This window comes from Phalangium opilio, unplaced genomic scaffold (genome assembly GCF_054372755.1).
Source record: "Phalangium opilio isolate 3A_F unplaced genomic scaffold, DU_Popi_V2 ptg000082l_1, whole genome shotgun sequence".
In the NCBI taxonomy this organism is placed as follows: Eukaryota; Metazoa; Arthropoda; class Arachnida; order Opiliones; family Phalangiidae; genus Phalangium; species Phalangium opilio.
This window is the reverse complement of record NW_028324189.1, coordinates 9,015,359-9,042,496: the sequence shown is the minus strand read 5'-3', so window position 1 is coordinate 9,042,496 and position 27,138 is coordinate 9,015,359. Positions and strand designations below refer to the sequence as shown.

General features: G+C 35.8%; 1 protein-coding gene and 1 long non-coding RNA gene across 3 annotated transcripts in view; one reads left to right on the top strand and one right to left on the bottom strand.

The window, feature by feature from the left end:
- LOC149651447 (uncharacterized) overlaps positions 1–17,730 on the bottom strand; it is a 19,217-nt gene extending 1,487 nt beyond the window's left edge. The window contains exon 1 of the long non-coding RNA XR_016371203.1: positions 17,399–17,730. This is a non-coding gene — a long non-coding RNA (uncharacterized LOC149651447). The remainder of the gene's footprint in view (positions 1–17,398) is intronic.
- Positions 5,904–27,138, top strand: LOC149651446 (docking protein 5-like). Of its 2 annotated transcripts, none has more exons than XM_089848351.1 (6): positions 5,904–6,229; positions 22,938–23,141; positions 23,289–23,511; positions 24,110–24,226; positions 24,301–24,644; positions 25,122–27,138. In XM_089848351.1, the coding sequence occupies exons 2-6, from the start codon at positions 23,073–23,075 to the stop codon at positions 25,407–25,409; spliced, it is 1,041 nt and encodes a 346-aa protein (XP_089704477.1). In that variant the 5' UTR covers positions 5,904–6,229; positions 22,938–23,072; the 3' UTR covers positions 25,410–27,138. The 2 variants fall into 2 exon arrangements, with proteins under 2 accessions (XP_089704477.1, XP_089704476.1); XM_089848350.1 differs by lacking the exon at positions 5,904–6,229 and adding an exon at positions 22,507–22,612.

Genomic DNA, 27,138 nt, shown 5'->3' with positions numbered 1-27,138 from the left:
GATCCCAGGTTAAAAAAATATATAATAATATGCAAATGAGTCTAAGCTTAACCCTTTAGGGCTAAAGTTTCCCGCGAGCTACCCAAACGTCCCTGGACAAGGAGGTCTTAAAACAAATTTCCGTCAGACTAAAGTAAACTATAATCCTCAGGTATCCCTTGAGAAATTTGGCCAAGTTTGCGTTGCGTTTCAAGTGAGAGTTGAATGCAACCGAGATTTAAGTGATAAAGTAGTTAACCCTAATTCAAAGGTTGCTTTGATTAAAGTTAACCTTAATTTGATTGACAATTTTTCATTAACGTGTGGAATAATTCAAATGACGTTCTTGAAGAAAAATTAGGCCTAATTTGGAGAGCAGTTTGAAAGTAGTTTAGTCTAATATGAAGAACTTTTTGGAATAAAGTAAAGACTATTTCTGATTACAGTTAATGACAATTCAAGGTAAGCCTAATTTTAAGAGAAGACTCAAGTGTTTTCAATGAAATCATTCTAATTTTTAATTAAATTTCCAACTGTACGTTCGAATTAAAATTTTCAATTTCACTCTCTCTTTAAAGAGTGTTCTCTGTAAGCTGTAAAAACAGAATCCCAAACCCCGTAAGAGTTTTGGGGCATTTCTCAGGGGTGATAAGTTTTGGAAGGTTACCTGCACGACTGCGAAACCAAAGTGAAATGGTTTAAGGACTCTGTAGTAACAGTATAGGCGGCCATTAGGGGGGTTTCTCGCCCACACTAAATCGAAAACTAGGCTTAAGAAAACTTAGGAATATGTATAAGAAGGTAATTTTCTTGCTTGATACTCCAGAGGGTTTCAACTAACTTATAAAACGAAACTAAGCTCAAACTTTCCAAGCGAAAGAGAGAGACCGTCGAGAACTTTTCCAAGAAAAAGATTTTTATTTTAGCTGTCTCGTTATTGCGCTGGAATGGATTTGTATATATACTGTTCGCGATGACCCAATTAATATAATGGAAGCTACTTCTCCGTTGTAAGTTACTTTGTGTAAACGGTAAAGGAATATTAATTAATTCAACGCGAAATAAGACCAAACTCCCGTTATTTTCTTTATAACGAAAAGCGGGGTTCAATTTTTCTACCGTGCTTTTGCCAAAAAGGTAATTAATTCTAAAGGGATTTTTCAAAACAAATAAAACTGAATTTACTCAGTTCTTCCTTGAATGAACGTGAATAATTATTCAATTCTATCGGAGAAGGAAAGCTATATATACTCGAGTTAAAAATAATATGTTTTTCTCAATATTCATGGATATATTAACTTCTTAGTAGTAGGTAAACTTTCTTCTTTCTTATTGATTTTCTCATTGACGTCAGTTTTAATGTTTATGTCTACAGAACCAGTGCTTAAATTAAACAAATTTTGGCGTTTCGTGTTTCAAATCTCAGAGTTTGTTTGAATCTCGTTACCATGGCAATAAAAAAAGATTACAATAATATAAAATGGTACTTTTAAACAGTTTCTGAGTACAGCATTCTCTCATAAAATGCTTATAACTGCAAAATCTTAAACGTATCAACTTTAACAAACGGTTGAAAGTGTCTCTTGTAAACGCGACTTTAAAATCAATTGTTATCGACTTTTTAATGTCATAAATGGATAGTTCTCCTAAGCTTAAAAACAAGGCTTAAACTGCAAAACATTTAAATTCAAAAATACCTAATATCTACTTGAAATTCGACTGAAAAAATTATCTAGAAGAAATAAACAGTGTTTATATAAAATTAGGGTTAGGGAGATATTTTCTTTTGTGGTAATTCGGAAACACATCTAATTCTATAAGTTAAACACCCATAACAGTTTAAAAACCAGAAATGTATCGACTGAAAAGGCTTAGCACTCATAAAGGAAAACAGCTCAAACAGGCAGGCGTTATGGTCGATTTACAAGAGGGGTGTTAAACTGAACATGGGGTTATAACCTTTATTCCTCGATTTAAAATTTATTGGAGAACAGCGAGAGAGAGAGAGGAGAGACCATTAAAGGAAGCATTAAGTAGTCTCGAGAGGAAAAAGAAAAAAAGGCAAATAAAAAATTTTAAAATATGAAAGAACTCGAGCGAGGCGAGGCGAGTGTATAGCTAGGGTTTCCAAGAGGCTATTCTTATCGTCCCATTATATTCGCATTAAGACGATGTAAAAAAGAAAGAGAGAATGAAAAAGGGGGTGAATCTAGGAGCTCGCACGTGACGTGTTGAAGGCAAAATCGCGTTTTATCCCAAACATAAGTTCTACAGAAATAGGCCTTAAAGTTAGGCTTCCTATGGGTGTTGTTGTATTGTAGGTTTAAGATGATACGATGTACGGACGCTTTAAGGGGCAATAGTACCCCTTCAAGACCCCTATAATGGAAACTAAGGATGTCCATAAAGAGGAAGGAGGGATGGTGTATTGTCTCTGATTAACGCTACGCTACTATATGTATACCTTAAAAAGGGAATGAAAGGGAGGGAGGCGTCTTCTATGATGTCTTTAGGGTTATAACTTCCGGCCATTTTGCGACGACGGTGATTTTGTGCATGAAATTATCTTAGGCCTAAATTTGGAATAAGCTTTTAAGCCTATGCCTAATTCCGAGAAATTCTAGTGAAGAGATGGCTTTAAAGTGATGGTGAAATAAATCGGATTGAAATATAGGTATATTTCTTAGATAAATCAGGGATAGATTTAATTTTAGAAGTAGGAATGGAAAACGGTTAGTATTTACTTCAGTCCGACTCATAGCCCAGTATAGAACCCCTCCCTCCAACTCGTAACGAAAAGTTTAAATTATCTTATTGGCTCACATAAACTACGTTTTGATGACATTGCTGACGGGGACGGCCAAAAATAGTGACGTAATTCCTTTTTACCTCTGTTGCTATGACCCGCCTCTTCTTTCATACCCCTCCGTCCCGAAAGGGGGAGGGGGTCCGGGTCTCTGACGCGCGCCCACATTACTCTGTTCTCCATTCCTACTTCTAAAATTAAATCTATCCCTGATAATATACAATTATGCTAACACTAAATTTTGATGGTTAATTAATTGGGAGAAGGAGATTCAAGAGAAGCTTTTAAAGTGATGGTAACATTAAATAGGTCAAAATATAGGTAAGATTACATTAAGCCTAAATTTTGAATAAATTGTTAAGCCTAATTTCGATCCGCACAATATACAGGTTGTAAAACACAAATTCACGCTTTCAATTGCATCAATAGGATTAAGCTAGACCACTACTCTTCTTTTAAAGTTAAAACAAAGTCCTAAAAAAATAACTATACCATAATAACAACACCGTTATTTTTAACGAAGTAAAGTTCCGAAGTAACTCATCCGTTTAACTATCCAATTAAATTGAAGCAGTGTATCCATTAGCCCGTATAGTTACTTCCCTAATCTCTCAATCGCCAGCCCGCGACTCTAATCCCTACCTATCAGTTAATTAACTCTATTTCGTTGGATAAACTTTTAAGGAGCTACACTGCGCCAACAATGATTAAAATTTAATTGGAAGCGAGTGATTAAAACGAAAGAATCGTTGAAGAAGAAAAGGGAAAACTAGCGGTGACGCGACGCGTACGAAGAAAGACTTACTTTTTTAAAATATATATTTCAGAAATTTTTTTAAAAAAAGGCAAGTCTTTGTTAGGATTATTGACCCGAAAAGGGTCCACATTATGAAAAGCCATTGTTTTTGACAGTTTTTTTTCTTTAATCTTAACTCTTTTGCCTTAGTTAAATTATTTTTCCCCGAGCTTTAATTGTTTCAAAATTAAAGAAAGATCTTTTGATCAGACAAATTTACGTAAGCTCCAGAATAGCACCTGAAAAAATAGTTATTGTGATATTATAGATTTAAATTTAATGGAAACCCTATATCCTTAATCAGTTATTAATTAATTATTTATAAATTAAAGTGGATAATATAGAGTGGTACGATACATCATTAAATTTTAAAATAACAAACTAAGCCTTACTGGGCCAAATATCCCCATTTTCAATTAAGTATTCAGAATCTTATATGGTAATCGAAATTAAACACACCACGAACCCTTTAAGTTCATTTCCTCAACCGGAAATAGAACGCCTAATCATTTATATGGTTATTTAAATAAATTAGAATAAATCCGTATCGTATTTTGATAGAACATCTAGAGCGTTTCTTTTCGCTATAAGCTGCCTACCTGACCTGCTACTTGTTGAATTCCGTTCTATACAGGGTGTTTTTGAAAAGTCCATCAATAATGAAGGAGCGTGTTTATTGGAACATTTTGAGTCGAAAATGTTCTATGACTATTTTCCGTCCGAGCCACAGTTTTCAAGTTGGAATTGGAGTAATTTACGTATGACCCCTTAAATTTAATTAGAAAATTGAAATAGAACTGTAATTTAATTAAGGGATCATCCCTAAAACATTCAAATCACAACTCGAAAACAGTGGCTCGGACGGCAAAATGTCATAGAACATTTTCGACTCAAAATAGCCCAATAAACACACTCCTTCATTATTGATGGACTTTTCAGAAACACCCTGTATACAGATATTTTTTGTATCAAAAAAAAAATAATAATAAAACCAGTAAAGTTTTAAGTGACCGTCCGCGTCAACCCTTTTTCCGATGGACGCGTTTTGCCACACATATATCGATAATCTATTTTATTTTATAGCCCAAAGATCGGAAAATCATTTTCGGAACCATTTTCACGTCAAGTTTTTCCAAATAAAAAAAAACCACCACGTGTCTAGCCACGTTGATAAAACCAAAAATCGATACTCCATAAATACTTTAATCGAATGATTTACTTGGTTACTTGAGATATTAAAGGGAAAGTGAACCACCAAGAATGGGTTTTACCAGAGATAGATTTAATCTTAGAAGTAGGAATGGAGAACAGAGTAATCTGGGCGCGTGTCAAAGTCCCGGACCCCCTTCCACGGGACGGAGGGAAATGAAAGAAGAGACGGGTCATAGCGACGGAGGTAAAAAGAAATTACGTATTTTCGCCTTCCCCGTCAACATCGTCATCAAAACGTAGTTTAAGTGAGCCAATAAGATAATTTAAACTTTTCGTTACGTGTTGCAGGGAGGGGCTCTATACTGGGCTATGAGTCGGACTGAAGTAAATACTAACCGTTCTCCATTTCTACTTCTAAAATTAAATTTATCCTTGGTTTTACCTTAAAACTCAAATGACAAAATTAGATTTTCGAAGACGTGTTAGATAAGACTTCAAAATCCAATATAACATCTTTGGATGGGATGATACACGTGATATTAAGTGGTCAAACACCAAGCTCTATTTCACCCCCTGACTTTTGAAAAAGGTCTAATCTCTAAGCGTACTTGTAATATTTCACACTATCCGAGCCTTATCCCTTCCGCCCACTCGAGAAATATCCCAATTTATCCGTCGATGAAATTAAAACGTTTCCGTTTTCATTATGGTGTCGAAAATCCAATCGAATCCAATAATTCTATCCAATCCAATACGCGTACCTTCTAATTTTAATATATCAGTAATTAAAACGTCCGTCCGCCGTAATAACGGTTTCTCGGTTCCCTCGCTTTCTAGTTCTCCTCGCAATTACAGTTCGGAGGAATCCGGATGAACCCATTTGACTTGTCTCTAAGACGAGCCTTCCCTTGAACTGATGGGTTAGGTTTAACCTAAATGACAAGACATAGTGCATGGCCATTTTCCTGATCCTAAAGCTTCCTCGGAAGCTTCGAGGGTTTGCTAGCTACGCGACAAATGGGTCGACGTTCCCACCGAGAATTTCAGCGCCACCGTGCGACCAATAATCGAGGAGCAAGCACCAGTCAGCTTCGGAGAGAGAGAGAAATTTCCAAAATTCCTACATCTTCTCACTCAGGAGCGGAGCAGTTTTCTCGCGCTACCATTGGAGAAAGACGCGTGTGTGCAGTTTTGCGCCTCTTTTTAAAACAGTACTCCGTGAACTTTTCAGTGTGGATTTTGTCCGCCCCCTTATCCATTGTCCCTAGTCGCGGAGAAGCTTTAAGATGCTCCAGTTAACTCTGACCCGCATCCCAGTGCAATTTTGAACATCCCATTTTTTTTAACAGAAATAAAAAAAAATGATCTTCTAAATCAGATATATTTCAAGCACTTTGGCGGGAAAATTTCGACTTTTAATAATTGGAAAACTGTGTTACTATATTTGTGTTGGCTACACGTTTTGATATATAAATCACGATTGATAAAAGAAATAGGTAAGAATTTTTGTTCTGGATACCAAATTATTAGATGTATTTTGATATGTAAGAATTTTTGTTCTGGAGATACGAAATTGTTAGATGTAAGAAATTTTGTTCTTAAATAGAAAATTGATAAGATTTTCTTTGAATGTTTCTATAACTATCAAAACTTGGCAATTTAATTAAGTTTAATACACCAAATTAACTGGAAAGTATAAGAAAACATCAGAACTTTTATTCTGGAGAATGGCTGTAAATTTTATTATAGTATAGTTTTAAGTTTGTAGGAAAAAATCGATGGTGTATTTGGGGTGAGATTTGGTCCCTATACTTAGATGCATTTAGGTTATTTAGGAGCGCACCGACACAGGAGGGCTATAAACTATAGGGGGCATAAATAAACTTAATGATAGTACAATGGTATATAGCCATGAAGCTCTAAAAATCGCCCGACAAGATTTCGTTTTATCTCTCATGCTGCTGGTGGAAATTTCTTTTTAAATCGAGTTCCTTCTAATTTAGCCCGAGGCTTCTAGACACACTGATGACGTGTAAAGTTGTTTAATTGCCGGCGATCTAGAACTATTTGCAGCTACCACATTTTTTTATAAGAACTATAGATATTTTAGAGAACTTTTTCTACCTCTGTCAAAATAATCGAATTCATTCAATTTCTCCATTAATATTGAAACGATTAGTAACTTCAGAAATAGAAGTTATTTTTGTTTGTATGTTTATATGGTTTGAACACAGAATGTTTACGTTAGTTGGTTAAAATTGTGCTGGTTTTACCATTGAAAAACACTCTTTAAACGAATTATAGGAAAATATACGATGAAATTTGTGTAAAATTTAGGTATAAAACCGGAAAAAACTTTGTAGCATAATATAAGATTTATGTTAAAATTTTACGTGCAATACAATTCTCGTTGTTGTAATATGCCTAATATGTTTTAAGGAATAATGCTTTGAAATTTTGCGCAAATTTAAATCGCAATTTATACATTAGTTAGTTAAAATGTGGTGCTAAATAATAATCCACGTAGTTCTAGCATAAGTTTATAAGATATGTTCCTCCCATAAGTATGACACTACCGATACTTCGTAATGCTAGGGACTTACAGATCGAGCTAGTTCGAGAACGACAAGCGAGAATGTCTACACTCGGTGGTTAATTTTGCAGGACTTCCATCTAAGTCATATTTAGTCTGTACTAAGCCTTTGACAGCGCCAAAACCAGGCGTCGCTTTACCTCGAATCTATGATTTACGTCACTTCACGACAAGCTCCAGTTTGTAACCAGTAACAAACTTATGGTGAACATATCTTATGAACTTATGGTTCTAGGCATACATGAATGAAAAGTAAGAAATTTTCAGATTCAATAATGGCAAAAATGAAACTCGCTCATATTCATGGTAGAAATGAATGAATTCATTGTCGGTGAAAAACTATATTAAGACTATGTGGAAGCAAGAAGACCGGTATGGTTTAGATAGGGGTGAATATTCGCTACAGGGCGATATATTTTAATACATAAACATTAAAAATGTCTTTGACTCTAATCGGGAATTCTCTCTCTTTTGCCCGAGATTGAGATCGAGAATGAGAGAGGCGCCGGTATGTTTTTTAAAAATCGAAAAATCGTCTAGAATTAAGGGATAATTTTGAGATCGGTTAATAAACTAATTAGTTTAGGGATTTAATTATAGTATAGAATACATTTAATAAAGGGTTTCGTATAAAAACATTTTATACGTAAAAATTATTTATTGTTTAAAATCTTAATTGTATCAAATTTTAAACCTTCTAGGCCTAATTCATGCGACATTAATAATAGATCTAATGATTTGACTTTAAGAGCGTGACACTTTATTAATAGCACTGTAAAATAAACGAAACCCAATTAAGGCCGCGCTCCTTAAAAAGCGTTTAAAAAGCTGACCTAGATATTTATATCATTATTATAAATTGTCCATTTAAATATAATAGGTAGGTCTAACGAATTACCCAAACAAAGTGTACGCTCTGTTGATTTCTAAATTATCTACTCTGGTTTAACGGCAAAAATTGGTGAAAACAAAAGCAGTATAGGCCTACTTTTGATATGAAAAAGGAAAAAATAGAAGGTTGCTTGGGTTACAATCAAGGCGCTATCTAGGGAACTGCTATTGTGACAACCGATATTTAGGGGACTGCTGTTGTGGGAACCGCTATTTGGGGAACTGCTGTTGTGAGAACCGCTATTTTTGAACTTCTGTTATGAAAACCGCTATTTAGGGAACTTCTGTTGTGAAAACCGCTGTTTAGAGAATTTCTGTTGTGAAAACCGCTATTTGGGGAACTACTGTTATGAAAACCGCTATTTAGGGAACTTCTGTTGTGAAAACCGCTATTTAGGGAACTGCTGTTGCGCGAACCGCTATTATGGGGTCCGCTCAAATAGGAAATGCTCATATGAGGGCTTCCCACCGATCAATATGGAAATATTTCTGTTGTTTTTAAGGTTTTCTGAAATTTTCGTTTCCGTACTGTCATGAGAAAAGTAAACCGTGTAAGGAAAACTGAGATACGGCAATTCATATTATTTTATGTATAACACTGCCATTTCTTCGTTAGAGAAATACGAAAGAGTTGTATATATAAAGTAAAACAATGGCTACTAGAAGAAATCCGGAAATCCACTTTGCCAAAGAATATCCCTTCCGCTTGGAAACCGGAAGTGTATTACCTTACAAAGTTATCAAAATAAACACAGGACGCTTCACAACCTATTAGCATAAGTTTTGAAGGAAGATTAAGCGAGAACTTAATGTTAACTATAATAACTTCGATTTAATTAACCTTTAACCCTTTGTGCCATATCAACCCACATTCGTCCGCAAGTTAGCTATTTTTTGCTCAAGAAAGAATCGACTAGACTGAGTGAGTGAGTGAGCTCCTTTCAAGTTTGTTAGATCTTATAAAAACAGTTCAAAGGCAATAGACATAAAAGATCTAAGAAAGAGATGACCCAACAACCCCAAGGAAGTCTTTCGGTAATCCCTACCTTCCCACGTATTACCTCTATTTCAATAGACAAACTAGATAAGTATAGACGAAGAAAGCTATATGATAGAATCTCCCTGGGGGCGGTTCAAAGGTAGACCTCAACCTACCTACCTCTCCAATTATTTCAATCGAATTAGAGTCTTCATACTCTGCTGAGGAACCTTACCAACCGGATGCAATGTAGGATAGGCAGGAAAGCATGGGTTTAACAGAAACGAGACTCAGACCTAGCTGATATCGTTACGGTACGTCGGTTGGTTATATCAAGAAGTGATATCTAGTTTACTAGGGAGAAGGTATAAATAATCGCCACATTTCTAGCTTTATCTCAAGTCCAAACGTAGGTCCGGAGTTAATCCCCGCCTCTAAATTACAACCAGCCAGCATCTCATTGGTTCTTGAAAACCCACGTCAGCGCGACGCGAATGACGAAAATTACAGTCATATTTTCCGACTGAGGAGAGGCGAAATATTGCGGCCTCCTTTTACGTCCCCCCATTGTATTTTGAAAGGGGAACTGGGACTATGGCGCGCGAATACTTAGGCATTATACCTTCTCACTAATAAACTAGATATCACTTCTTGGTTATATCGACTATAGTATTTCCAAGGAAATACTTGGAATTGAATGAATCCAACCTGCACCCCGGTAATCCCTAACGGAAAAGCGAGGGAGGATGAGGAAGATAAAAAATTCTTCATCCCATTCCGAGATTGCAATGATTGAGAGAGAGGATAAAGATAGGTATCGTATCTCAAAGGGGATTTTATTTTTTAAAGGTTAGGTTGTGCTATGATAGAGATCTAAGGGATAGCTACACACAATGACCGAGCGAGAGATGATGTCAAAGTCGTAGAAGCGGCTTAAGCCTTTCTCGGAATCATAATGAAGATCTATTACTGTTTTTCTATGGGGGATTTTGGTTCAGTGTACAAGCCACCCAAAGAGTGAAACGGTCCAAAGAATAAAGGGGGGGGAAGAATCTATAGGTCAAAGTGCAAATCGTTACGCTACTCCATGGTAAAATCGAATGCATGTACTAACACGAGTGCATGACAGAAAGTGTAATAGTTGTATTATCATTTAAAATAATATATATTTTCATAACCTTATAACATTCCCATAAGTATGCTTCTGCAGTAGAAACGTTCCTATTTAACTGGCAGACATGTCAAGCTTTAAATGTATTATCATAGTCTGCTTCCCTCGAACTTTCTCGTGACGTTACACCCTCCTATCTGTTACCTCCCTTTTGGCGACCATATATACTTTCAGATGGGATAGTAGTCTTACCGCTGTTCTGGTAGCCATATTGGGTGGTCTCAGCTTCATTCCTGCTTTAAACCCACCAATATAGCAGCGTAAATTATGTCATGAGACTAGGCTCCTCCTCCAACTGAAAGCTCTCTATTGGAAGTCGTCAGCTCAGGCCATACAATTTAGACTTACAATAATGACGTCACGTCCCCGTAGTTCCTCCCCTCTCAGTACCACTCTATTGTGAGTCACAAAAGTGTAGTTGTAATTTTTACTCAGAAATAAGTTCATTTTGATCCTAGGATCAAAAAAAATACACCTGTAAATTTATCCAAAATTCAGCTACAGTAAAATCACATTTGCACAAGGGATGCTACCGTTCATAGAAGACTCATATTGATTTCGTAATATCGTCGGTGATCCACACTACACGGATATCGTTCCTAGAGGCTTCGATAAATCTTATATATAAGGAAAAGCGGTTGCTCGATTCGACAAAATAAAATTTCTTGCACCGCCAAATTCACAACCTTTATTGCGACCCGATATATTTTGCTTTATAAAAATACAGGGTGTTAATAAAAGGAGTGATAAAACCGTCGAAGTACAGTGATCGACTTTGAGTCAAAAATGTACCATCTATGATACTTTCCCACAAGGACCAACCTAAATCCAATAAAGAAACTGAAAAACAGTGATTATTAATTTAATTAAGAGTCTAATCATATTTGTAAACGGTGCAGCTAGTCCTTATATCACAGAACGTTTTCGACTCAAAATGGATTTTTCCATAGAACTCCCTGTACGTACTTCGGTCCCACCACCACAATTTTTGTAACACCCTGTATACATATGTTCTATTTCATCGTGGTTAGTGGAAAATATAATATACACATGCTGTAGGGATTTTCCACCATTTTTCTTCTCTCTCCAAACCTAGAGAGATGGTACTAAGGTTCTTTCCTGGACTGGATATAAGCATAGAAAACTAGGAAACGAAAAATTTATAGGGGGGAAACCCCTCCTACGAATCCAATATATCAGGCTAAATCAAGGATAAACCACTCCCCCTTTTTTAAGGAATAGTATACAGGAAACAGTGCAGGAGAAATGGATGGCACAGATATATGTGTGTGTATAAGTTAGAAGAAGCATGCATGGAATCAAAGCTATTACGTTACTATACATACAAAATGAAGTTCCATTTTCTTTTTTTTTTAGGAAGGGTTGGTAATGATAGTTGAGATGGATTCGGAATTTTTGAATTTCCGATTTTCATATAGGCCTATAGGGGACCAAATCGAGTTTATTATTGCAACGCGTACGTAGCCTATGAGTATTGGTAAAAATGTAGATTTTGTTTTCTGCATTAAAATATAAATATAGAGTTAATATAGAAGGGTTAAGAATGATTTGTTTCAAAAATAATTTTAGAAGTTATTTCTAATTCAAAATTAGAACTACGCATAGATGCTTAGACGCCAAACGCGCTGGTTTATTAAGCTACTAGCAGGATTTATCATAAGTTTATAAGTGATATGTTCCTTCCATAAGTATGACGCTTCCAATACTTAGTAATGTTAGAGGCTTACAGTACGAGCTAGTTGGCGAACGACAAGCGAGAATTGAAATCCTACACTCGGTGGTTAATTTTGCAGTCCATCTAGGTCCTATTTAGTCTGTACTAAACCTTTGACAGCGCCTCACCAGGCGTACCTCGCTTTACCTCGAATGACCTACCTCCCTCACTTCATGACAAGCTCCAGTTTCTAAGTTACCAGTGTCAAAGTTATTAAAACATATCTTATGAACTTATGGTATTATAAATTGATACATAGTTCCAATTTGAAACATTCGATTATTCTACTTCAAAAAGAAGAACAAAAATTTTGCCTGCATGGTGCTTTCCGTTAGCAGAATATCTTTGTTAAGTTTTGTTAATGACTTTGATGGTATATGTTATCAATCTAAAACGATTTAAAAAAATTCCATCCACGTCGGAAATCAAAATCAGTTCGTTAGAAGTCTTCTTCAGTTTGATACAAAAAAAAGTTGCTAATACATCTTAGAAAGAATCTGGGCATAGACAGAGTAATCTATTCCAACCTTCTTATTGATTAGGATGGTTGGAAATTGGGGGACCTAAGATGTCTCCGTTTATACAGTGTGGGAGAGATCATATTTGAAACAAATTTCCCTGTTTTTCCAATTAAAACCGAGGAAAAGATGTCGAAATTAATCGTCTAAATTTTTCCTAATTGTTACTCGAATATAAAAGGGTTTTTTATGAAGGACTATGACATTATTTTCGAGCTTTCATTAGGGAATTATGGACACTCTGATCTTTCCCAAACTGTATATAAAAGTTTAGAAAAAGCAAGGATGAACACTATAAAGGAGGACATCGTTAACCAAACTGTTTCTACAAAAGAGAGAGAGAGAGAGAGAGAGAGAGAGAGAGAGAGAGAGAGAGAGAGAGAGGGAGAGAGAGAGAGAGAGGGAGAGAGAGAGAGGGAGGCGTTAGAGGACGGAGGAGATCAGCGAGCCGTCCATCCCTGTCCCGAATTGAAAGGTTTGATCCGACCAGAAAGAGGTGGGATAAAGAAGCCCAAGAGCAAAGAGAGAGTGAGAGAGAGAGAGAAAAAGGAAGCGTCCTCCTTTGGTCCGGTGTTGCGTTGAACGATGCCGAAGCGTGTCGAGTGCGGATTTAGGTCGTCACTACGCGCCCTGGGGTGAAATACCGAAATAGAGCCCAGCTAGAAATCGTTATCATTCTTAGGTTCTAGAGAAGGAGGGTCTTATGATATACGATGAAGCTAGCTGCCTAGAATGCACACTTTTTCAGCCAGCGAGAGAGAGAAGAAAATTTTTCCCCTTTTCCTTACATTTTCCCCATCCACACAGATTTCCCAAAGCAGGAGGATAGTATATAGGAATTTAATCATGAATAAATTATATTCTTTACACGAATACGATCCAATTTCATTAAGTATAATTTGACTATTGTAAACCTTTGATTTTTAGGAGAAATATGCTTTTAGAGTTACCTAAAACTTGACCATTACGATTTTGACGCAAAATACACCCACACCTATATGATGCATGGGAACAAACCTTCATTATGAAATTTTGGAATTATTTAAAACGTCTTATCATATTTTGTGAGATAAAGACTGTCAGAGCGTTAAGTTGGATATTCTTTCCTATTATAATTCCAATAATATTTTGGCTGATCCCACTGAATTTAGATCAAGTAGTCTTAGTTTCGTTAGGAATAGATTCAGTAGAACGCGTTGAAACAAAACGAAAGAACTTATTCCTGTTAGACACGAAATAAATTCATAGATAGTTTTATATAGTCGAACACCGGTCAATACTAATGGATTTTCCGTTCTTCGTACTTGCAAGAAAGAACTCTGCTCAGTTTTTTCTTCCTTCTTTCTTTTCGTTTTTCCTTCGCACGCTGTTCGCTCTCTCTCTCTCTCTCTCTCTCTCTCTCTCTCTCTCACTCTCTCTCTTTCGATATAAACCCCATGAACGATCCCAAAAAAAACCTCCTGGTCTTCCTAAGTCTTTTAGGGATGAAGATGGGAGGAATAGAGGAAAAAAAACTAGATATTCCGAACTGTGGGGAAAAAAGTAGAGAGAGAGAGATGAAAAAAATCACCCTTAAGGGAACAACCGTATAGTGCCCAATACCCTCCAAAAAAACCGGGTATAAAAACGCGAAACTATTCCTTAAACTAAGTTCGGATAGAACTCTGAAATTATTCCCAAGTTAAGCATTTTTTTTACGGGATCTTTTGGAGACAATCGCCAGCCAGGGTGTTTAGTCGCTTTAATGCGAACAAGACCCCCTTTTCTCGTTTTACGGAATTGTCGTTAAAGAGACAAGATTTAGAGAGTTTTACCCATTTCCTTTCCTGAAGTGAGGTTATATATATTTCGTAAAAGACATTTTTGATTAAAAATTCGTGATTTACTGTATATGAGACAGGTTTATTTGCTCAAGGAATTACCCATCATTCCTAGCGATTATTTCTTTATACTGTGTTCCAATGAAAATTGGATTGAGAAGTATTTGGAACCAATGAATATCATTAGTAGAAATGAGGCTATTAAATGAAATTGGGAATAAACATACTAAACTAGCTTTAAAATAATTTATTCCGAGTTAAATCTAATTCGGTTTGTAGGGAAAATTTGATCTCCTATATAATTGGCCTTAAGTATAGATAAGTGGATGGGAAATTGAATTTTTATCATTTTATACGTGAAAGTTTTGGAAATTAGCTATAAAGTTAGGCGTTTATAGGTCAATATTAGACCTAACTCGAAATGACAAGATTACTTCTATTATACATGTTAATTAATTTAACTAATAAATTTGAAATTGGTTATATAAGTTATCCCCAAATACTATTGTAATCTTTGCACCATATTAATCTAACTTCCAACTTCCGTTAGATATATATTTAATCTATCCTAGTCCGTGCTCTTTGGAAATCACGTCGTAATGCGATATCTTGGTTAGGGTTAAATAATACCTCGTTTGGGGATTTGTTCTCTTAATTATTCATATAAAACCTTAGACAAGGCTTAGAAAGAAAGTTATATCCTTCGCGGCGTGAATCAACATTCAAAGACAATCAAGTATAACTCGAGATCTCGCGCCAGCGATACTGCGTGCCCCAAAGATATCCTATGCTACGTTATTAACGGGTAACAAAAGTTGATTAACTTGGAAGTTTTGGACAAGAACGAAAGCATTGTCACCTCTAGGACCACAGATACGTATAAATACTACCATAAGTATATAATACTTCTCTTCGAGAGAAGTGTACAAGCACAAAGCGGGGTAAGTGTAACGTCATTCTTCCCAACATCGGAACATTTGGAGCAAGGTTACTAAACCGAATCACATACGCGATCAAAATAGTTCCCTCATCATTCCTCTATTAGCGCCTAATTATTTGCCATGGCGCGCTGGTGGATTTTTGTCCCACGTCAAGACGAGGTTTGTGGGTTGATTCTGGGGATTTAGTGCCAAACAGTTATAGAATTCACCTTACGGTGCGATGCCCATCTGAAGTTTGATGAGCGGGAAAGCAAACAAAAAGGGTGAGCCTGGGAAGAATCACGTTACATAACAAAAGTATGAAGAGGATACAGAGTGTCATCCTTCTTCTATTATCCCCTTCTGATACTACGTATGAATCTTTGCTACGGGTTAGATATTATTCCGATGTATTCCTTTGGCTTAATTTCACTTGTGGAATTAATAACTTTAGGATAATCTACTGATTTTCGGGCCCCTTTCCAAGTATCGCGTCGAATGAAAGGGTGGGCCAATTAGTAGACAAACACGTCCTAGTAACGGGGCACGTAATGCTTAACGAGTCATTCTCGAATGAATGGATGGTGAAACTCTAAGGAAAATCACCAGGGACCAAGCTAACGGGTGCGACACGCGCTACTTGCAACCCAGGAAAAGGCGGGAAACAGGGGACATTGGCGGCTTCTTTAAAGGGCCTCTCTGATGTACACCACTATAGGTCGTTCCAGGCAGTATCGATTCCTACTTTGAGAATTTGACGTGTTTAAAAGCTTTACGCAAAGATCACTCTTCTGACGTCTCGAGACGCGTCAGAGAAAAACACGATACAAAACGATGCAATGTCCAAACGCCTTATCTCCCATTTCTCCCAAAACATAGCATTGAAAACACCCTCAAATAGCAGTTACGATATTTCTGTAGTCAAAATTTTCAAAGACTTATCACGAGCGCAACTCTAAAGGACCTTTTCCATCGAACCCACGCGTAATCTTGACTTTATAACTTTCCCCCTTTCAAATTCAGCCAAAAAATAATACGACATTCAAAGGTTAAAGGAATTTCGCATCGGAAATGCCTAAAGATGAAAGGGTTAGGGCGATTGTTTGGGCTTTTGGAAGACGTCCCTATAAAAGGAAGCAAATATTTTGCCAAGATTATAATACTTAAGATCCTCTTTAGTTAGGGATAACGAGCTAGGGTATTTTCGTTGACTAAAAGACCGTTTCCAACTCTCCACCCAACCCTTTGCTTTATTAACGGTCGAAAAGACAAAAGATTTTGTTTATAAGAACCTAACGATAGCTGCTTACTTAGACGGGATTGGTTCTTATTATTGCATGGAAAGAAAGAGGAGTGGCTTAATAATATAGCGGAAGACCTTCTGAGGAATAAACTTTGCCCTTAGCTAAAATGGCGTTCGTAAAATTTGAAAACATCGAATTAGGCTTAGCTAAACCAAGAAGCGATATCTAGTTTACTAGGGAGAAGTTATAAGATGCCTAAGTATTGGCGCGACATAGTCCCAGTCCCCCTTTCAAAATACAAGGGGGGGGGGCGTAAAAGTAGGCCGGGATATTTCGCTTCACTCTCCTCAGTCGGAAAATACGTAATTTTCGTCATTCGCGTCGCGCTGACGTGAGTTTTCAAGAACCAATGAGATGCTGGTTGTAATTTAGAGGCGGCGGGGATTAACTCCGGACCTACTATACGTTTGGACTGGAGATAAAGCTAGAAATGTAGCGAATTTATTTATACCTTCTCCCTAGTAAACTAGATATCGCCTCTTGGCTAAACATAAATAGAAAATACGATAAACGGTATAATAACTAGTACAGAAAACTTAACATCGTGATTAACATCAAATTAGGCTATAGTATACTTAAATAAATCAGTTTTAAAACTATAAAATTAAATATTTCTATGATTTTTATAAATAAATAACCAACATTATAAGACGCGAGCCACGTTATACCATCCCTTTATGGACTTATTTTTAAAAAGCAGTTCTTCATGCTTATACCATAAAGCATCTACTCACGTCGAACTATTTTTCCATCCAATAAGAAGCAAGCTCCGTACGTAATCCGGGCGGGTGTCCCTCGTTATCCAATATCCATCTTTATAGCGCCCGTCAAAATCCATTTACTTTGGCTCAATCCTTCAGATAGAAAGACCAAAAAAGAAAAGGGTTAACGTTTTAGGATGGGGTGTATAGTACAGATAGATAGGATCACTATATTATGGGAAAAAGAAATAAAAATTGGCAGAAGAACAAGATTTGGTAAAATCGGAATTGATCTGCGGACTACAAATCTTTAGTCTATGTAGGACAAGGAAGAGAGGCCAAAGAGAAGCGCGAGCTCCCTAAATCTCGCGCCAATTTTTCAATCGAAAAATAGAAAAGAGACCAAATACTATTGGTATTGGAAGAATCTATCGCTAAACAGGTAGGCCTATATGTATGAATTTCCTGAAATACGAACGATATCTCTCTTTCCTTAGAAATATAATGGCAAAATAAATCTTTTTTAGACACTTGGAAAATGAGATGTACAAAATCCCTGACCAATTTTTGCCAATAGATCATTTCGAAAATTACATACAGAGAAACCAACACACAGGGGTGAAGCGACCATTGGGATATTTTCCATAGTACCAAACGAAGGCCAAGTTCACTACACGTGGGAGGCTAGATAATTCGCACTGCCTCTAGCGGTGGTTCTTGGCTACCTCACCCTGCGTATTGGCAAGAAGGGATATCTAGTTTACTAGGGAGAAGGTATAAGATGCCTAAGTATTCGCGCGCCATAGTCCCAGTCCCCCTTTCAAAATACAAGGGGGGACGTAAAAGGAGGCCGGGCTATTTCGCCTCCTCAGTTGGAAAATTTGACTGTAATTTTCGTCATTCGCGTCGCGCTGACGTGAGTTTTCTTGAACCAATGAGATGCTGGTTGTAATTTAGAGGCGGGGATTAACTCCGGACCCACGTTTGAACTGGAGATAAAGCTGGAATAGAAATGTTGCGAATTTATACCTTCTCCCTAGTAAACTACATATCACTTCTTGGTATTGGTTTCTATATAATTTCCGAAATTGTCTATATTTCTGACATTTTTGAAGTGTTTGGCAGCAGAGTCAATTTAATCACGTCCGTCTCATATTTAGCATTGGTCAACACTTAATTCAAAAGATGTACAAATATTGCAAAATAAATTTTCCACAAGTATAATATGGCTCTTTCTAGGCAGCATTTTTTCTAGGGTTTTGGGATGGGGGATGTCTATGATTTCTAGTGTATAGCGCAATCGTATCAATAAGAAGACAGCGAGAAAAGGTTACTTCACACTCCAGTAAATCTCGAAACCATCACCCCCTACCCATTTTCTTCTTGCACGAGCGAAGCTCTATTCGCTTCTCAAAGAAAGATACATACGAAGCTTAAATAAGTTGTCTCCGAGTCCTCGATTTTCTCTAGGCCTATATAGTCTAAAAATCAATTCGAGACCATTCGAGAAGAAATGAACATTTAAAGTGATATCATCACAAAATGTGGATAAAGGGTCCAATTTAATTAATTGATTAATGAATCGTTCCTTCAATATGGAAAATTATTAAATATAACGAATGATAATATCGCAAATCCTGGCTATTATATACTATTTTCATAAGTTTATAAGATATGTTCCATAAGTTTGTCACTGGTAAATTAGAAACTGGAGCTTGTCATGAAGTGACCTAGGTAGGGCATAGATTCGAGGTAAAGCGACGCCTGGTGAGGTGCTGTCAAAGGCTTAGTAATTCAGATTAAATAGGAAGATGGAAGTCCTGCAAAATTAACAACCGAGTGTAGGCACGCAATTCTCGCTTGTCGTTCTCGAACTAGCTCGAGCTGTAAGTCTCTAGCATTACGAAGTATAGGTATTGTCATACTTATGGAAGGAACATATCTTATAAACTTATGCTATTTTGCTAGGAATGCGTTCCAGGGACGGGGGGGGGAGAGTGTGGAAATACCAGTCTAATTTTGAAAACTCATTTTGGCGTTGGCATCTTTCATCGCACCTTATTCGTTTCTCGTCTGCACTCGGGAGAAGTGAGATGTACACACTCACAAAGTAAGGAAGGAAAGGGAAAAAAGTAGGCCAAGTCAGCTAGGAAGGGGTGAAAAGTTATAAAGGAAAGAATCCAGACCCGAAATGAGAATGCAGCTGTCACAATTTTGGGATACTTGGAAAAGAGAGAGAGAAAATGAATATAATGAAAACACTACATGAATATTGACAGTAGACAAAATCATAAATGATACAAGAAAATATAGATCAAAACTTTAAATTTAGGGACTTTGCAGCACTACGTAATGCAACCTCACTCTAGCTAGAAAAGATACTCTGCAAAAATGGAATAAAAGAATGGCGACAGGGGGTGGAGCTATGACCGAATTGCCAATTCCCTATTGCGCAATTGTAAAGGTTAGAGCTCTATTAGATCTATTCACTAGTTAAGGGTCAGAGTTCATTATTATTGGGATGATTTGGGTAAATTCTTGTTTGAAGTGTAACCTCTGAATTTTCCCCCATTTCTGTCTGTACCCTAGCTTTTTTGATTGGCGGGCTATGGAAAACAAAAGGCGGACGGTCCCTAGCCTAGACTACAAATAACAGTGAAAAGTCATCGTTTACCTCTGGGATTTGTCCCTAGGATTTTCGCGCCTCTATTATTTCTTTTTTTTTTTTTTATTATTATTAATATTCGCCATATCAATTTTTCGGCAAAATAGGGGTACTTTAATTTCACGTGACATTTGGTGAGAAAATAGGCTTAACGCTTGAAAAAATTGGGACTTTCTAAACTACTACCAGAAGCAAATACTAATTATCTATACCTATATAAATCAAAGTCCTGACTGACTGATAATCAACGCCCAGTCCAAACTGTTTGCCCTAGAAGGCTGAAAATTTGCAGGAACGTTACTCATAAGTAGTAGGCGCGTACTAAGAAAGATTTTTCCAATCCGCCGCCATCTTAATAAATGGCGCCCAGAAATCTAAAAAATCTTCTGTATGCAACAAAGTCCGCGCTTTTCAACCGATTTCACAAATATTTAGTACACTTTAACCTATAGACGGGCTGAATGGTCTTTCGGGTTCGATTTGTTGCCATCTTTTTAAATGGCGGTCAGAAATTTAAAAACCCTTATTTATGGAATAATTTCCACATGAAAAGTAATTAAAAATGTCCCGACGGGCTGACGGGCAACGCCGAGTGCCTAGGGTGCTACAAAAATATTAGTTATCAGTAAAATCTACCCATTCTTAATATCATTTTGATCGAAGTTCTTATTACACTAGAGCGATGCCGCGGGTAACAGCTAGTTTTACAATATTTCAAATCTAACAATTAAGAGAAATTAACGTAAAACCCTTAATTGACCTCAATTTGACCCTAACCTACAAATATTGCAATTTATAGGGCCAACTGACCACCGTCCCCTCAATTCCAGAAGTGGAGTAAAAGCCACAGGGGCGGGGTCACTTTCTTGGAATGGTCTATAGTTCTTAGTAAGGCCCGGAAAACGTAGAATTGTTATTACAAATTTTCCATACACTAAGTAACAATAAACACATCAAAACTTATCGAGTCATTTCCTTCCCGTTTTTTTTTTATACTTTGCCAACAAAAACAACTTTGTATTCGGTAATTGCGCCAAGTGCAATGCCACACTTACAGGTACAGAGCAATAAACTAATAACTACCGAAAAGTCGTTACAACGCACGTTTCGTATAATCAAGAAAGAACCCATATAGTACCTGAGAAAGTTAAAAAATTTAATTTTGGGCTCCCGCGTAAATCGAGGCCATTTGGCAAAAGAAGAACTGACGGAAACCCAAACGGTTATTTATACGTTCTCAGATCTTATATATGTTCTTGAATATAGAAATAATGGTGTTTTGCTTATGTATTTGGCTATCAAACAAAACTAGGCCTAACAGAGCGTGTATAGGAAAGGGCACTCTTTTACTATTTTTACTCACGTATGACCCCGAGTTAATTTAATTTCAATAAGAATATTCAAATGTAGAACCCATAAGCATGGATTTACTAACACTAGCTGCCATAAGCCAGTAGCCAAAATCGGTTCAAGAGCGCGTAACCAAAAATATCACTGTTTCCACGTGAAAAATTTAATACTGAATTTATTACTTCAATATTCATGGGAAGATTGTGTTTATCGTAATAAGGCGGAAATAAATATATTTTCTCTGGCAAAAACATCCATAAACAAGACAATATTCATAAATTTTCCGGAGAATTTTTTTCTCAGCTCCTACGGTTTTATACAGGGGGTGTACGTAATAAACCGTGGAAAATGAGAAACTACCCCGCATTACTAACGTGTTGTTAACGTTATTCGGCTATTTACACCCTGTACGATGTTAGAAGGAGATTCAAGCATGCATATAGTATTATTGCAAGCAGGCGCCACATGGCCATAACGTGGTTTCGGCCACTAACCCTAGGCTGGCCTATTATGGGACCAAAAACATACTATTTTATCATAAATAAGATGGCCTGAGGTATTTCAACCTTTTTTATATATATTTATTTCTTTTCTTGCATGCAAGGAAGCTACTTTTATTCCTTTAAGCCAGTCAAACTGTTAGTTTTGTTTTCTCTACACAATGAAAGGAAATAATATCGAAGCCGATTTCATATAAAAGTTTAGTTAAATCTGATTTAGAATTGAGCAGTACCAGTTTACGATATTATTTGTATCCCATAGATTCTACATCTGATATTTCTTTTTTTTTCATACATTCGAATATCAATAGCCTTTTACCTTGTGATCTAACCTACATTATACATCTCCTGACATTTTGATGTTTTAAGCCTTGGCCTAAACTAATGGGGAATTGGGAATGGGGATTGAACAAGATCAAATTTTTATTTACCATTTTCTCTGGAAATAACTGATGTAGAAAGCTTGTATATACTTCGTTTTGAAGATAATAATCCCAAAAATGATTTATCTTTGTTGTAAATCACTTTTTGCTAACTTAAATAGGTTAAATTTAGAATTTAAAAAGAATAAAGGAGCCAAATCTCCTTTGTTTAAAAACCCCTCCAAGTTGCAACAAACTGGGGCGCCACCACCGGCGAAACTAGTCACACTACTTTAGCCAATCACAACTCAGCGTCGTTTTTCCCTCGTTACGTTGACAAATTAGGCTTTGTTAATTACGTACGGTTTTGGTGAGTTTATAAAATCGAATGCGAATTTTTTGGTATTTTGTAGAAAATTAATATTTATTAAACGTATTGCCTTGCAAAATGTATAGATATATTACAAAATTACAGTGAAAAACAAATTGTCCGACTATTGAAAAATTTGAAATGTTTTTAGTTAAGCCTTGCCCGTTCTTGAGTTTGACAGGATGTGGGGGGGGGGGGGGGGGGTTTGTTGATAGTTATAATTACGTTTTTGTTTATATTATTAGTTTATTATGGAATTAAGTTAGAAAATTAAGTTGTATAACAAAAAAAGTCTCAAATTACATCGTTTTATTGTTATTCGCAGGTTACAAGCCCTGAGATATCTTCCCAGCATCCCGATGTTTGTATGGATGTAAACATTACTTTTGACTATTTACTCGCGTTGAACTGAAAGAAACATCAATATGGTGAGCTAAAGAAGGGTACGTTAACAAAGATTATGATGGCAATGGAAGTTAGCGACATAGCCAAACAAGGATACATTCGAATTAGAAGCAAAACTCTAGGGGTAAGTTTTAAACAATAGGGTAATGGCAGCCCTCTGCCTTTGACTGTATTAAGCTCTATGGGGAAATAAGATGGGGTGCCATTAGTCTATTATCAAATATAGACCTATCATTTTGTTTTAATTTAATTAAAATGAATCTTTCCATAGCTTTGGCAGAGGAGATGGATCATATTTAGGCGAGCCTCTAGTAAAGGACCTTGTTGTTTAGAGAAATATATTGATGAGAAAAGCGCCAGAGCCGGAGTTGGCCACAAAATAGCTTTGTTATCAACCCTTACAAGTGTTAATCGTTTGACAACCAGTGTTAGAAAACACGCCTTTTCCGTTTACTTCCAGGATGGTAGCTCAAAGCTAATGGCTTGTGATTCGGGTAACTTACCTTTAACAGGGTTCATACGAACCTGGAATAATCAGGGAAATAAAATGGTTCACAAAAACCTCAGGGAAATTTATAATTTTTTAGTAAAATTAAGGGAAATTGGGGTCAAACAGGGGTCGAGTAATTAAGCAAAATGTTCATAAACATACCCTCCATAGGATTAACATTGCACTATACTTTGGAGGCTCGTAACTCTGGTTCTACTAGAGATACGGGGATGTCCTTTGAGTATGTTATAGACCAATTTGTCCCCCATCCAACCATACTAAAAACTTAGGGCTACGACAAACAGGGGCGAGTAATTAAGCAAAACGTAAACAAACAAACCCCTCCATAGGAATAGCATTAGCCTAAACTTTGGAGGCTCGTAACTCTGGTTCTACTAGAGATATGGAGATGCCCTTTGAGTATGTTATAGTCCAATTCCCCCCCCCCTTCTTCGTTAACATTTGCTCCATAGGATACTCCATATACAGGAAAAACCTGGAAAATTCAGGGAAATTTGTTTTCCAAAAGTTGTATGAACCCTGTTTTAAAAATACCTTAACTTAACTTTAATCAACAAAATTAATTAATCAATATACATCAGACATGGAAGCTGATACGTGGGTCAAGGTTTTAATTCAAGAATGTCTGGTTCCACAACCTGGTTTAGCAACTGGTGAACCCGATGTTTTAAGCCCTGGAATTCAAAAAGAATTACAAGGTACTAGTTAAGGCTCTCAAATTAATTTTAAGACCATTTTAAATTAAATTAATCTAGTTTATTTCATTTTGTAGAACAATTCCACGTCTATTTAATGCCAACACCAAAACTGGATCTCTTTGGGGAATGCCTTCTTCAAGTTACGCATGAAAATATATATTTATGGGATGTGACAAATCCTCGATTAAAATTGGTTGCTTGGCCTTTAACCGCATTAAGAAGATACGGCAGTGATCCAACAAAGTTTACCTTCGAAGCTGGAAGGCATTGTTCCACCGGGGAAGGAATGTTCGTTTTTCATACCTTAGAAGGGGAGAAAATCTACCGTAAAGTTCATCAGGCGACTTTAACGATAGCCGAAGCTCATCATAGGATGAGGAAATTACCTGATAAAGCAACTACACCCACAAGCGCTTCTGTAATTAATTAATTAATATTAATATGGTCAGAAGTGAGATGAGACTAGAAGTGAAGGGCTCTAGTATTGGTAGTAGATCCTGGCATTAGTTAATTAACAAATTTGAGGATTTTATGCCGCTTCAATCGCGCAATGCCTACACTAGAGAGAAAAAAATTGGTCAAGTTCCAAAAACATTGAATTTCCTACCCCCTTCCCCTCAACCTAAAGCCGCGGAACACGGAAGCGGGTGCTTGAATCTAGTTTGGCCGTCTACCGCCGCGAGCTCTCACGTTTTGGACGGGAAATTCTGAAACCGATACCAGAGGGCCAACCGTTCTTGTGTTATCGAGAATATTCACTTTCGCCAAGTGAATTCAGAATTTGGTTCGCTCAGTACTGTCTTCTGGTCTCATCTTACTTCTGATATTAATTAAAAAAATAAAGTAATCCTATCCATTTTAGACGTCTAAAATTTAAATTTATTATTTTTCATAGCTGGATTTACCGGAACCAAGTTGGCCGGCCAACAAGGGGGTAAATCTTTCCAGAGGACTTCATTGTTCAACTTCTTCAAGTATGCAAGAGTTGCAAATTCAAGACGATTTAACGCAATCTACGGCGAATGAAGAAAATAACATTCAACATTTAGCCTTGGATGTAACACCCAGACGAAATAACAGTGTTGAACTTCATAGGAGAGGTGGTGCGGTCCTTGTGACAAACACAGCCACCCCAAAGTGCAGTTTGCGCTCTCATTTGTTACAGTGTAGTGTCAATCAATAAACAATTTCAACCACCATCACCGGGTGGGTTGATAACCTTTTTAGAAAAAAATAAATAAACAAACAAACTTTGGTTACTTTTTTTTTTTTTTTTTACGTTTTAAAGTGGAAAATTAAATTTTTAAACTTTTCGTTTCATCTGAACTCTGAACTCTTAAAAGTTAATTAAATAAAAGAGAGAACTATGAACAAACAAACATTTAAGTTAGTAAACAAAGCGTGCGCTTACAATCTACCCAAAATATAAACATTGTATGTATGTATTCATAAACAACAACCAAAAAACAAACAAACAAACAAACAAACAAAGATTATAAATAATACTTTATAATCTTTCAAATCCGTCCAGGAATTTCAAATTGCAGCTAAAAATAAATAATTATTGGGAAAGTAAATTAAATCCTCGAAAATAATTTTCTTTTAGGTTTTTTTTTCTTATTCAGATAATTAATTTAATTAATCGTGGGAACAATTTGTAATTAAAGCCCAATTAAAATAAATAATCAATCAACTTATTCATTCCCAATGAATTTAATTAAAGTTACCAACCAGATTAATTTTATTAGATTATATTATAAAGTAAACATTCCAAGCTTTTTCTATACCAAAGTTAATTAGTAATTAATTAATTATTAAAATTAAAGGGAGAATGAAATGGAAAGAAAAAATAAATGGACCTATAACTTTTCACAAGTTATTTAAAAATGGAGGAAAATATTTCTTAAAGGAAATCAATTAGTGATTGGCAAATACTTCCCATATTAATTTTTTTTCATTTCAGTCTCCCTTTAAACTCGTAGAATCTCTTCCATATGCAGAACCTCATGAATGTAGATGTAAATATTTTGTAATAAGTTCTTTCCCTTGAAAATAATTAAAAAAACAAAATTACCCAAAACCTTAAAATTAAAAAGTATCGTAGAAAATAAATTAAATTAAATTAAATTTCCCTATCACTGAAATTTATAAAGGAAAAACAGAAAGAAAAAAGAAAAAAAAAACTTACACATAATGTTGATGTACATGTACGAATCTCCTGATGATAAACATACAGATGTAAATATAGTTTTTAATAAATTTTAATTAACTCGTTTCGTTTTTAATTAAATCAAAAAGTATTTTGATTTTTTTTTAAAATTAAAATTTTTTGTAAAAGTTTTTTCGTTATAAATATTTTTTTTTTTTATAATTTTTTTAATTATAATTAAATTTAAATTAGTGGTGTTTTCTATAATATTTTATGATGATCTTTAATGTCTCCCATTAAAATTAATTTGTTAATTTGTTATTGATTTAAAAAACAACAAAATATGGCAGCCAAGGATGAGAAATTAAAGTAAAATTAAAAATAAAAATAAAAATAAGTTATTAATTATAATTCTTGCCTTAATTAGGTGGAATTAATTAAATCGGGAATATCTTTAAATGTGCCAATTGAAAAAACAAAAAAAAATCCAAAAATATCTCGTTATTAAATGAAATTAAAAAAGCTTTTAACATATCAGCAATTAAAAAATTAAAATATATACAAATAAAAAACGTAAAAGCTGATGCCATTATGATTATAATTGTTTTTTTAAATTTGATTTTGATGAATCTATTAGAATATTAATTATAATTAACTATCCCTATTAGCAATTGTTAATCCCCAAAAGATAAGCTGGATGTTTTTAGATATATTAAAAAAGAAAATAAATAAAACTGCATTTTTACCAAATCTTTAAAACAAA

What these genes read in the sequence shown, in the direction of transcription:
- LOC149651446 (XM_089848351.1), top strand. Translation starts at nt 23,073, where the DNA reads ATGATGGCAATGGAAGTTAGCGACATAGCCAAACAAGGATACATTCGA. An exon ending in GCTAATGGCTTGTGATTCGG is followed by an intron (nt 23,512 to 24,109) that starts GTAACTTACCTT and finishes AATATACATCAG; the next exon opens with ACATGGAAGCTGATACGTGG. An exon ending in AATTCAAAAAGAATTACAAG is followed by an intron (nt 24,227 to 24,300) that starts GTACTAGTTAAG and finishes TTCATTTTGTAG; the next exon opens with AACAATTCCACGTCTATTTA.